This window comes from Aquarana catesbeiana, linkage group LG03, assembly GCF_042186555.1.
Source record: "Aquarana catesbeiana isolate 2022-GZ linkage group LG03, ASM4218655v1, whole genome shotgun sequence".
Lineage (NCBI taxonomy): Eukaryota > Metazoa > Chordata > Amphibia > Anura > Ranidae > Aquarana > Aquarana catesbeiana.
The window spans coordinates 715,774,075-715,786,671 of record NC_133326.1 but is presented as its reverse complement, the minus strand read 5'-3'; the positions used below and the strand labels follow the sequence as shown (position 1 = coordinate 715,786,671).

Below are 12,597 nucleotides of genomic sequence, written 5' to 3'. Positions count from 1 at the left end.
TGCTGGGGGTGTCCCTCCATGCTCTAGATCAGTGTCACAAGTTGCCATCTTGTGGGCAAGCTGGCCACCAACAACATAGCAACAGTTGGACATACTGCCCTAGACTTAAAGTAGTGGTGCTGGGGCCCACCTGCACCATCGCAACTCATAATACCGATGCAGGGCAAACTGGGTGCCATGTTTGTTGCAACCCAAGGGGACCCAAATGACACCCCAATTGAGAAACTCTGGTGTAAGGATCTGGATCACCTGCTGGCTGCACTGTGGTTCCCAAACCAGAAGGTTGTAGTTACAGTGTCCACCAGTGGGTGCCTCCCAGCAGCCAGAAGATCCCAGCTATTAATTTTCACCTGATGCTGGTTGCTGGTAGGGTATTTCCTCCCTCCTCTACATTTCCCTCTTGCTTCAGTGTTATGTCAGGGATATTGAGAGCAGGAATCCAGCAGCATAGATGACTAGGTCTGTAGCTGTACTTAGGAAACTGAAATCAGACTGTGTATAATAAAGTTAATTTATTACTAGTGAAACAAAACCCATCCAAACACCAGAAAACAGAATACACAGCGAGCGTGAAGATATAAGTGAACAATAAACCAAGTGACAAAATACCTAACTAGCAAACTAAGTCACAGAAAACCTAACTAGCAAGCTGACTATCAAAAAAAAAAAAAAAAATGGGAAACATGGATTAAAAGGGTAAAACTGGCGGTGCAAGGAACAGTCAGGAAAGGGGCCAGAACTGGGAGCAAGGGGAGCAGGTACAAAGCAGTAGGGCTGCAATAGCGTTTGTTAATATTTGCAGTAACTGAGCCGTAACACAACATTCCAGAACTTGTTTGTAGGGATTTTCTGTTTCCAAAATGATGATTGCAATACACTTTTAAGAGTTGGTGATGTTATCTGCTTTATTTTTCACCCCAAGTAACAAGAGAAATTTTCTGTGCCAGAATAAATCAACATTTCTCTACCTTTTTTTCAGCAGCACTAATACAACTAAAATCGCCTCAATCACCTGTAAAGAAATGGAAACTCTTGAGGCTCCCCGGTCTAAAATGTAAATAAATGTAAACATTACATATCAATGAGAAACTGGAGAATGGGATGATGCACACAACTGCCTTGATGAAATTAACCTCACACCAGAAGTCCTCCTACAGATCAGAGGTCCCCCCATTACATCAAAAGCCCCCTTTCACATCAGAGGTCCCCCATCATCTCAGAAGTCCCCCCATTATATCATAGATCCCCCTTCCCATCAGATGCCCCCTGTCACATCAAAGGTCCTCCCATCACGTCAGAGGCACCCCATCACATCAGAGGTCCCCTTATCACATCAGAGTACCCCAGTAACATCATAATACTAATAATACATAAGAGTTGCCCCTATATGCCAAAGTGCCCCCATATATTAAAGTTCACCTTTATACAGTACATCAGAGTCCCCCCATTTCTGAGTCTTGTCATTACATCAAGATCCCTCCATTACAAAGCCCACCAATCACACAGTCCCCTCTTCACAATAATACCCAACTTTTTTGGCTCCAGCAGGGATACAAGTCTGGAGGAGTCAGATTTTCATCCTTTGCTAAATGCTGGGGGTGTCCCTCCATGCTCTAGATCAGTGTCACAAGTTGCCATCTTGTGGGCAAGCTGGCCACCAACAACATAGCAACAGTTGGACATACTGCCCTAGACTTAAAGTAGTGGTGCTGGGGCCCACCTGCACCATCGCAACTCATAATACCGATGCAGGGCAAACTGGGTGCCATGTTTGTTGCAACCCAAGGGGACCCAAATGACACCCCAATTGAGAAACTCTGGTGTAAGGATCTGGATCACCTGCTGGCTGCACTGTGGTTCCCAAACCAGAAGGTTGTAGTTACAGTGTCCACCAGTGGGTGCCTCCCAGCAGCCAGAAGATCCCAGCTATTAATTTTCACCTGATGCTGGTTGCTGGTAGGGTATTTCCTCCCTCCTCTACATTTCCCTCTTGCTTCAGTGTTATGTCAGGGATATTGAGAGCAGGAATCCAGCAGCATAGATGACTAGGTCTGTAGCTGTACTTAGGAAACTGAAATCAGACTGTGTATAATAAAGTTAATTTATTACTAGTGAAACAAAACCCATCCAAACACCAGAAAACAGAATACACAGCGAGCGTGAAGATATAAGTGAACAATAAACCAAGTGACAAAATACCTAACTAGCAAACTAAGTCACAGAAAACCTAACTAGCAAGCTGACTATCAAAAAAAAAAAAAAAAAATGGGAAACATGGATTAAAAGGGTAAAACTGGCGGTGCAAGGAACAGTCAGGAAAGGGGCCAGAACTGGGAGCAAGGGGAGCAGGTACAAAGCAGTAGGGCTGCAATAGCGTTTGTTAATATTTGCAGTAACTGAGCCGTAACACAACATTCCAGAACTTGTTTGTAGGGATTTTCTGTTTCCAAAATGATGATTGCAATACACTTTTAAGAGTTGGTGATGTTATCTGCTTTATTTTTCACCCCAAGTAACAAGAGAAATTTTCTGTGCCAGAATAAATCAACATTTCTCTACCTTTTTTTCAGCAGCACTAATACAACTAAAATCGCCTCAATCACCTGTAAAGAAATGGAAACTCTTGAGGCTCCCCGGTCTAAAATGTAAATAAATGTAAACATTACATATCAATGAGAAACCGGAGAATGGGATGATGCACACAACTGCCTTGATGAAATTAACCTCACACCAGAAGTCCTCCTACAGATCAGAGGTCCCCCCATTACATCAAAAGCCCCCTTTCACATCAGAGGTCCCCCATCATCTCAGAAGTCCCCCCATTATATCATAGATCCCCCTTCCCATCAGATGCCCCCTGTCACATCAAAGGTCCTCCCATCACGTCAGAGGCACCCCATCACATCAGAGGTCCCCTTATCACATCAGAGTACCCCAGTAACATCATAATACTAATAATACATAAGAGTTGCCCCTATATGCCAAAGTGCCCCCATATATTAAAGTTCACCTTTATACAGTACATCAGAGTCCCCCCATTTCTGAGTCTTGTCATTACATCAAGATCCCTCCATTACAAAGCCCACCAATCACACAGTCCCCTCTTCACAATAATACCCAACTTTTTTGGCTCCAGCAGGGATACAAGTCTGGAGGAGTCAGATTTTCATCCTTTGCTAAATGCTGGGGGTGTCCCTCCATGCTCTAGATCAGTGTCACAAGTTGCCATCTTGTGGGCAAGCTGGCCACCAACAACATAGCAACAGTTGGACATACTGCCCTAGACTTAAAGTAGTGGTGCTGGGGCCCACCTGCACCATCGCAACTCATAATACCGATGCAGGGCAAACTGGGTGCCATGTTTGTTGCAACCCAAGGGGACCCAAATGACACCCCAATTGAGAAACTCTGGTGTAAGGATCTGGATCACCTGCTGGCTGCACTGTGGTTCCCAAACCAGAAGGTTGTAGTTACAGTGTCCACCAGTGGGTGCCTCCCAGCAGCCAGAAGATCCCAGCTATTAATTTTCACCTGATGCTGGTTGCTGGTAGGGTATTTCCTCCCTCCTCTACATTTCCCTCTTGCTTCAGTGTTATGTCAGGGATATTGAGAGCAGGAATCCAGCAGCATAGATGACTAGGTCTGTAGCTGTACTTAGGAAACTGAAATCAGACTGTGTATAATAAAGTTAATTTATTACTAGTGAAACAAAACCCATCCAAACACCAGAAAACAGAATACACAGCGAGCGTGAAGATATAAGTGAACAATAAACCAAGTGACAAAATACCTAACTAGCAAACTAAGTCACAGAAAACCTAACTAGCAAGCTGACTATCAAAAATAAAAAAAAAAATGGGAAACATGGATTAAAAGGGTAAAACTGGCGGTGCAAGGAACAGTCAGGAAAGGGGCCAGAACTGGGAGCAAGGGGAGCAGGTACAAAGCAGTAGGGCTGCAATAGCGTTTGTTAATATTTGCAGTAACTGAGCCGTAACACAACATTCCAGAACTTGTTTGTAGGGATTTTCTGTTTCCAAAATGATGATTGCAATACACTTTTAAGAGTTGGTGATGTTATCTGCTTTATTTTTCACCCCAAGTAACAAGAGAAATTTTCTGTGCCAGAATAAATCAACATTTCTCTACCTTTTTTTCAGCAGCACTAATACAACTAAAATCGCCTCAATCACCTGTAAAGAAATGGAAACTCTTGAGGCTCCCCGGTCTAAAATGTAAATAAATGTAAACATTACATATCAATGAGAAACCGGAGAATGGGATGATGCACACAACTGCCTTGATGAAATTAACCTCACACCAGAAGTCCTCCTACAGATCAGAGGTCCCCCCATTACATCAAAAGCCCCCTTTCACATCAGAGGTCCCCCATCATCTCAGAAGTCCCCCCATTATATCATAGATCCCCCTTCCCATCAGATGCCCCCTGTCACATCAAAGGTCCTCCCATCACGTCAGAGGCACCCCATCACATCAGAGGTCCCCTTATCACATCAGAGTACCCCAGTAACATCATAATACTAATAATACATAAGAGTTGCCCCTATATGCCAAAGTGCCCCCATATATTAAAGTTCACCTTTATACAGTACATCAGAGTCCCCCCATTTCTGAGTCTTGTCATTACATCAAGATCCCTCCATTACAAAGCCCACCAATCACACAGTCCCCTCTACACAATAATACCCAACTTTTTTGGCTCCAGCAGGGATACAAGTCTGGAGGAGTCAGATTTTCATCCTTTGCTAAATGCTGGGGGTGTCCCTCCATGCTCTAGATCAGTGTCACAAGTTGCCATCTTGTGGGCAAGCTGGCCACCAACAACATAGCAACAGTTGGACATACTGCCCTAGACTTAAAGTAGTGGTGCTGGGGCCCACCTGCACCATCGCAACTCATAATACCGATGCAGGGAAACTGGGTGCCATGCTTGTTGCAACCCAAGGGGACCCAAATGACACCCCAATTGAGAAACTCTGGTGTAAGGATCTGGATCACCTGCTGGCTGCACTGTGGTTCCCAAACCAGAAGGTTGTAGTTACAGTGTCCACCAGTGGGTGCCTCCCAGCAGCCAGAAGATCCCAGCTATTAATTTTCACCTGATGCTGGTTGCTGGTAGGGTATTTCCTCCCTCCTCTACATTTCCCTCTTGCTTCAGTGTTATGTCAGGGATATTGAGAGCAGGAATCCAGCAGCATAGATGACTAGGTCTGTAGCTGTACTTAGGAAACTGAAATCAGACTGTGTATAATAAAGTTAATTTATTACTAGTGAAACAAAACCCATCCAAACACCAGAAAACAGAATACACAGCGAGCGTGAAGATATAAGTGAACAATAAACCAAGTGACAAAATACCTAACTAGCAAACTAAGTCACAGAAAACCTAACTAGCAAGCTGACTATCAAAAAAAAAAAAAAAAATGGGAAACATGGATTAAAAGGGTAAAACTGGCGGTGCAAGGAACAGTCAGGAAAGGGGCCAGAACTGGGAGCAAGGGGAGCAGGTACAAAGCAGTAGGGCAAAGGATATAGGTACAGGTCAGTGGCAGTGCGACCATAAGGGCGCAGGAGCGCCGCCCCCCCCCCCCCCCCCCACTCTCCTGTCACTCTCTAATCATCATAGATAGATTCATGCATTGCATGAATCTATCCATGGTCACTGCTGACACCTCCTATTCAGGTGTTCAGGCCTTTTTTGGTCACCTGAATTACAGCACCTGAATTACAGCGGTGGGGGTGTTTTTTGGAAGCACCTGATTAGAGCCTTTGGCTCTAATAGGCATCCAAAAAAGTGAGGAGCGGGCGCAACGCTGTGCATTCCTTCTCACTCAGCTCAATGTTAGCAAAGCCGAAGGATTTTGCTTTGCTAACATTGACCCGCCTCTCAGCCAATCAGGTTGCCGGGTCTGTTACCGGTCGCCTGATTGGCTGAAACGTCAGGCGCTGTGATTGGATGCCTATCAGGCGTCCAATCATAGGAGAGGATGGGAGAAGAGGAGGATGGGAGAAGACACATGGAGGGGAGAAGACGCACCTGCTGCCCCACCAAGACAGGGAAAGTGCTGGGCAGATGGTGAGCGGGCGGGGGTGGGGGGATCACAGTGGCAGCATTGGATGGCACAGTGGCAGCATTGGGAGCATTAGATGGTACAATGGCAGCATTGGAAGGCACAGTGGCAGCATTTGATGGCACAGTGGCAGCATTTGATGGGCACAGTGGCTGCAATTGATGAGCACAGGGGCTGCGTTTGATGAGCACAGGGGCTGCGTTTGATGGCACAGTGGCTGCATTTGATGGCACAGTGGCACCTTTTGATGGGCACAGTTGCAGTGGCTGCAATTGATGGGCACAGTGGCTGCGTTTGATGGCACAGTGGCGGTATTTGATGGCATAGTGGCAGCGTTTGATGGCACACTGGCGGTATTTGATGGCACAGTGGCTGTGTTTGATGGCACAGTGAGGCTGCAATTGATGGGGCTTTTTTTAGAATTTTTCAATTTGTTTGCGCCCCCCCAAAAATTTTGAGCACCAGCCACCACTGATACCGGGCAGAATCAGGAGCAGGAATAAGTCTCTGGATACATCTGCAAGTGGTATCTGGCTAGCAGGCAGAACACTAAACCCAGAGCAAAATGTAGATAAGGGACTAATACCCTCCCAGCAGCCAGCAACAGGTGAAGACTAATGCCGCGTACACACGGTCGGACTTTTCGGGTACAAAAGTCCGACAGTCTGTCCGACAGACTTTCGACGGACTTTTGGCGGACTTTTGGCGGACTTTTGGCGGACTTGCGGCAGACTTTCTAACGAACGGACTTGCCTACATACGATCACACAAAAGTCCGACGGATTCGTACGTGATGACGTACACTGGATTAAAATAAGCAAGTTGATAGCCAGGAGCCAATAGCTGCCCTAGCATGGGTTTTTGTCCGTCGGACTAGCATACAGACGAGCGGATTTCTGGGTCCGGCGTAGTTACGACGTAAAGATTTGAAGCATGTTTCAAATCTAAAGTCAGTCAAATTTGAGGCTGGAAAAGTCCGCTGAAAGTCCGCTGAAAGTCCGGGGAAGCCCACACACGATCAGATTGTCAGCCAGCTTTAGTCCGTCGGCGTCCGTCGGACTTTTGTAGACGAAAAGTCCGACCGTGTGTACGCGGCATTAGTGCTGCGATCTGCTGGCTGCTGGGAGACACCTGCTGGTGGACTCCGGAACTACAACCTTGTGGTCCAGGAACTACAGTGCCACCAGCACGTGATCCAGTTCCGGACAACTGGTCTAAATCAGTTTCCTGATCTTGTGCAATGTTTAACTGACAATGTTTCCCTTTGTTGTTTCATAGCAGGTTTTCATAATTACATTTTTTTATGTAAGATTAGAAAAAGACACATAACATAAGAACTAGTTTAAACCATTGAGTGTGACTTCAACAACATATTTATAAATAAAACCTTATAAAATCTCCCACATATATACTTTTAAGGTGATATGACTTATAGAATTTGGGGTGTGAAGACCTCTCAGTTTAGTAGAGATTCTCCTGTTTGATGATTTCACACAGCTTGTGAGCAAAATCCATCGACATTAAAGTAGAAGGAAAGAAACACAGTCACCTACCTTTTAAATGTTGCCTCCCCACTTATCTTATATTTCCTGTATACTGTTACTAGTACGTTTCAATGTAAATATCTATTTTTTTCCATGTGGTCACATGACTGCAAAGGTCCAAAAAGTATGTCCATCTGTGCTGGGCTGACAATGCCCTGACTTTATATCTCTAAGGCATTAACGACCCTGAAAGAATTCATGCCTTCCTGCACCACCAGCCGTACAGACAGACACACTTTTTGGAGCTTGAAGGCCATGTAAGTGTTCTTAAATAAAGGTAATGGAGTTTATTATTACCTGTACGTAGGAAATACAAGAATAGTTTCCTTCTACTTTAAGGGAAGATTACACAGAGAAGGGCCACATGCCTTCAACATGGGGGTGGGGGGTTTGGGGCAGGGAGGCTGCAGCCCCACCCCCAAAACATCTTGTTCCCATGATGATGGGGACAAGCGCCTCTTCCCCACAACCATGGCCGAAGGTTGTCAGGGTCTACAGCCAGGGGGCTTATCAGAATCTGGAAGCCCCCTTTATCAAGGGCGCCCCCAGATCCCCCCATGTGAAAAAGTATGGAGTTTTGTTCACCAAAAAACCTGTCAATAAATAAATCAATAAAAAAACTACAAGTGGTTTTGACAAGTAATTTATAAAAAAACTGTTTTTAAATGTCCCCTGATGTAGTTCCATCGTCAATCATGAAGCCCTCTGGAACTCCAGACCTGAAAAAAAAAGTTCTGCCTGCAACAAAGACCAACCACCAAATGCCTCCTCCGCCGGGTGACTTCACATGGTGGCCCCGCCCCTTGTGACGTCACCAACCTGGAAGCCCGTTAATAACTCATCCGTTGTTAAGGACACAGCAGCCAGCTTCCCAGCCCACTCCTTAACAACATATTGACTGTGCAGAAAATTTGGGTGTTTAGAGAACACCCAAACAGGCGACATTTGGGCTAAACTTTTGCTCAGCCTGAACCGTTCACATAACACTACTATTAATAAAATAATGTTTTGATTTTTATATTCTCCACCTGCTAACCCCCCCCCCCACACACACACATACACTCACACACACACCCACACCATACACACTGATCTATCAGCACAGACACCTTCACCCCCACTCACTGACACCCCGACACGCCCCACACTGATCAGCACCACAGAAACCACACAGAATTCAATAAATTTACATTTTATTATTTATGTCTTATATCACCAACACTTCACATGTACAATAGAGAAAAACTTTATTCACAATGACATCTCCTTTCCTAATCCTCCTCCCATCACCAGGACACATCTAGTGATTATAAGATACACCATCACAATGATACATTATATTAGGATCCATTATAAAAGTGATCCAATAGAATTCTATTGGTGATCCATTCTATGGGGACACATTATATTATGATCTATTATAAAAGTGATCCAATAGAATTCTATTGGTGATCCATTCTATGGTGACACATTATATTAGGATCCATTATAAAAGTGATCCGATAGAATTCTATTGGTGATCCATTCTATCAGGACACGTTATATTAGGATCCATTATAAAAGTGATCCCATAGAATTCTATTGGGGATCCATTCTATGGGGACACATTATATTAGGATCCATTATAAAAGTGATCCAATAGAATTCTATTGGTGATCCATTCTATGGGGACACAATATATTGGGGAAACATTCCAGTTTTAGTAATCATACATTATTATTGTAATATCATTATATTAGTGATAGATCCCATTTTTTCTTTCACTAGTAAATCTCGGGATCATTTCTTCATATGTTTTTAACAAGAAATTGCGCTCTAAGTTCAGGCTCATCAAACCTTAAATCCTGAAATAAGGATCCACGGTTAGAAGGGACTTTAAGATGTAACACAGAGACTCCATGTCCAGTACTCCTATGGAGTCTTGGCTACAGTTGGATGGATCAGGGTAGAATATATCAATTAGCAAAATGAGAAATGGCTGCACCTCATGTGGGCTCCAAGTAAAGTTTATTGGAATATGAAAATATCCAAAATGACACCAGAGGACACCAGCAGTGGTCAAGGTAGACGCGTTTCACAAAACAGAAATGTGCCTAATCAATTATCACGGTAATGAGTATAAACATTTCTGTTGTGTGAAAAGTGTCTACCTTGACCACATCAGTTACACCTAGAGTGGTGAGTTCTTTTCATTTGGACTATATCAATCAGCAGCCTTGGTGAATGTCAATGTGGGAAATATCACAGGACAGAGATATATAAAAATCTGACCGGGGGTTCTAACCCCCCCCCCCCCCCCACTCCATCAACAATTAAGAACAAGGTTTTGGCTGGAAATTTAATCTCTATTTAGTATAGATTGTATGGAATAGGAAGAAGGAAAAAGAGGAGAGGTGACTACATACAAACCCATGACAGTGACTGCATTGCACTCTCTGTGTCCTCCTATGACTGCCACCCAGTGTGGTTGCACATGGGGAAGGGGCAAGAGGAGGGAGATTGCTTATGTCATTTTACGCACGTGATAATTTTCCGGGCAAGTACTACAGACAAAGTAATATGGCCGATTGTCCTGGCATACAATAGATAGATAGAGGCTGTACCTATCCTCAATAATCATTAGGAACATGTCCAGCAGTTGGACAGATATTGTATCCATTCACAGTGATTAGTAATAGAGGGAGAAAACTCACTTATATTTATTTATAGTAGAAAAGCCTGCAGGACACCAACCGAAGTCCCACTCACTGCTTTAATCCCATTGGCTGAATATTCCACCAAATCACATCTCTCCTCCCTGTGACATCGCTGGAGTTCTCACATCTCCCGATTCCCCCCACATACCTTTATACAACCTCCCACTACCCATATCCCAGCATGGAGGGGCTCAGTGAAGGTGGTGGTGAAGGTGTGGAGATGTCGGATCGGGTCACACAGATCATAAAAGGAGATCCGCCCGGCCTCATAATCCAGATCTATCCTGACTCTGTTACTGGAGATATTGGTGGGCAAATTGATTTGTTTATTGTCAGGTACCACCCCATATTGATTTCCAGACCTGACCAAACCCCAGGACTTGTTGTTATTTCCAATCCCTGAATTCCATCCTCTCCTGTCTATACTGGGGTAACACATCCCGACTACCCATCCATCTGATCCCCCGACATCCACTTCCCAGTAATGTCTCCCTGAGGAGAAAGTCCGACTGCTTATCACCTGATAATAATCCTGAAATCTCTCTGGTGTTTCTGGACGATTCTGGTTTCTATCTAACCAGGATACAGTTTTCCTGTCATCTGATATATGGAGAATATTATGAGCTGTGTTTACATCCAGTAATATGTCTGCAGCTCTCTGTATATAGAAGTCTACATTTACCTTTGTTATTATATCAGATAATGTGTGTAATGTGTGTGATATCCCAGCCACATCCAGACCCCCTCCATCATGGAGGAGTTCCTCGTGTCTCTCTCTGTCCTCATTATCTCCATCCTCAGTACCACACAAGTCACCTGTGTCTGATTCCTGTAAGGCAGTCAGTGGATCCGTCATGTTACACAGCTCCTTAATGTGACGCATCTTCCTGGACAGCTCCTCCTTCTTTATTTCCAGATCCTGGATGGAGATGGAGATCCGCTCTGCCCTCCCAGAGATTTCCCTCAGGACTCTCTTCTCCAGGTCTTCCAGACGTCTCCTGAGATCTCTAAACAGGGCAGTGACTCTCTCGGTGTCACCAGCTGCTTTTTCTTCTACTTTCCTTCTGTGTTTCTGCAGACTCTGGACTCTTTCCTCCATCTCCTCTCTCTCTGTCAGAAGTTTCTGCAGAACATTCCTCAGTGTCTTCTTCTTCTTCTCAAAAGCCTCATCCAGTGACTGCATCTCATGTCCTTTATGTCCTCCAATCATACAACAAGACATACAGATGCAGGTCTCATCCTCAGTGCAGTAATACTCCAGGATCTTCTTATGGACGGAGCATTTCCTGCTCTCCATGGACAAGGTGGGGTCACATAAGACGTGTTCTGGGGACTTTTTGTGGACTCTCAGGTGTTTATCACACAGAGAAACCTCACAGTGTAGACAGGATCTAACAGCAGGTACAGGAGAGTCCACACAGTAAGTACAGAAGACCCCGGGCTTCTCCTGATCTGGCTGAGCCGACAGGAAATTCTCCACTATGTTACGTAGTGTTATGTTCCTCTGCAGTGCAGGCCGATCCTGAAATTTCTCTCTGCATTCAGGACAGGAATATCGTCCAAACCCCCCCTGTGCATCAATCACACGACCAATACAGACCCGGCAGAAGTTGTGTCCACATTTCAGCATTATAGGATCTGTATAAATGTTTAGACAGAGGGAACATTCCAGCTCAGCTCTCAGATTAGCAGATGCCATCGTTGACTGAGGAGAAAAATGACAGTGAAGGTCTCTGACACCGGGGAAGAATGGAGTTGAGTTGGTCACATTCTCCTAGACAAGGTGAGGCTGGGCCATGTCTATAATATTTGATCAGAGTACAGAGGAGGGAGGTTTTTCTTGCAGTAATAAAGATAATCATATCTCCCAACATTAGAAGAGAGATAAAGATTAGTACAGAGAAGAAATGCGGCACACTAAGTGAAAGGTGGACGTGGCTACATCGTGCTGAAAAAGGGGGGTAGTCTGAGTCTCCTCACACTATACACGGCAACATATACTGCAAACCTGGTACCCCCAAAATATACAGAGGGCAATCCTGTGCTACCTGATAATATGTGCTCCTTATACTACAAATGTGAATGGCTGCAAACAAATAATTGTGTTCCCGCATGTAGCACCCTCTACCATAGGTAGGTGCTAGAGGTGTAGTGTTTGTAGGTTCTGTCAGTGCAGGTAAATTTAAGCAGGCCTATGCTGCGAGCTAGGCCTGTTTGTTTTTGATCTGGGGGCAGGGAGTGGTTAGTGTAGCAGTGGGTGTGACT

At 44.7% G+C, this 12,597-nt stretch overlaps 1 protein-coding gene across 1 annotated transcript in view; it reads right to left on the bottom strand.

The window, feature by feature from the left end:
- Positions 1 to 12,031, bottom strand: part of LOC141134363 (uncharacterized) — a 55,051-nt gene extending 43,020 nt beyond the window's left edge. Inside the window, exon 1 of the mRNA XM_073623930.1 lies at positions 10,458 to 12,031. Within this exon, the coding sequence (XP_073480031.1) occupies positions 10,458 to 12,031 (1,574 nt within the window). The remainder of the gene's footprint in view (positions 1 to 10,457) is intronic.
- Positions 12,032 to 12,597: the final 566 nt, after the last annotated feature.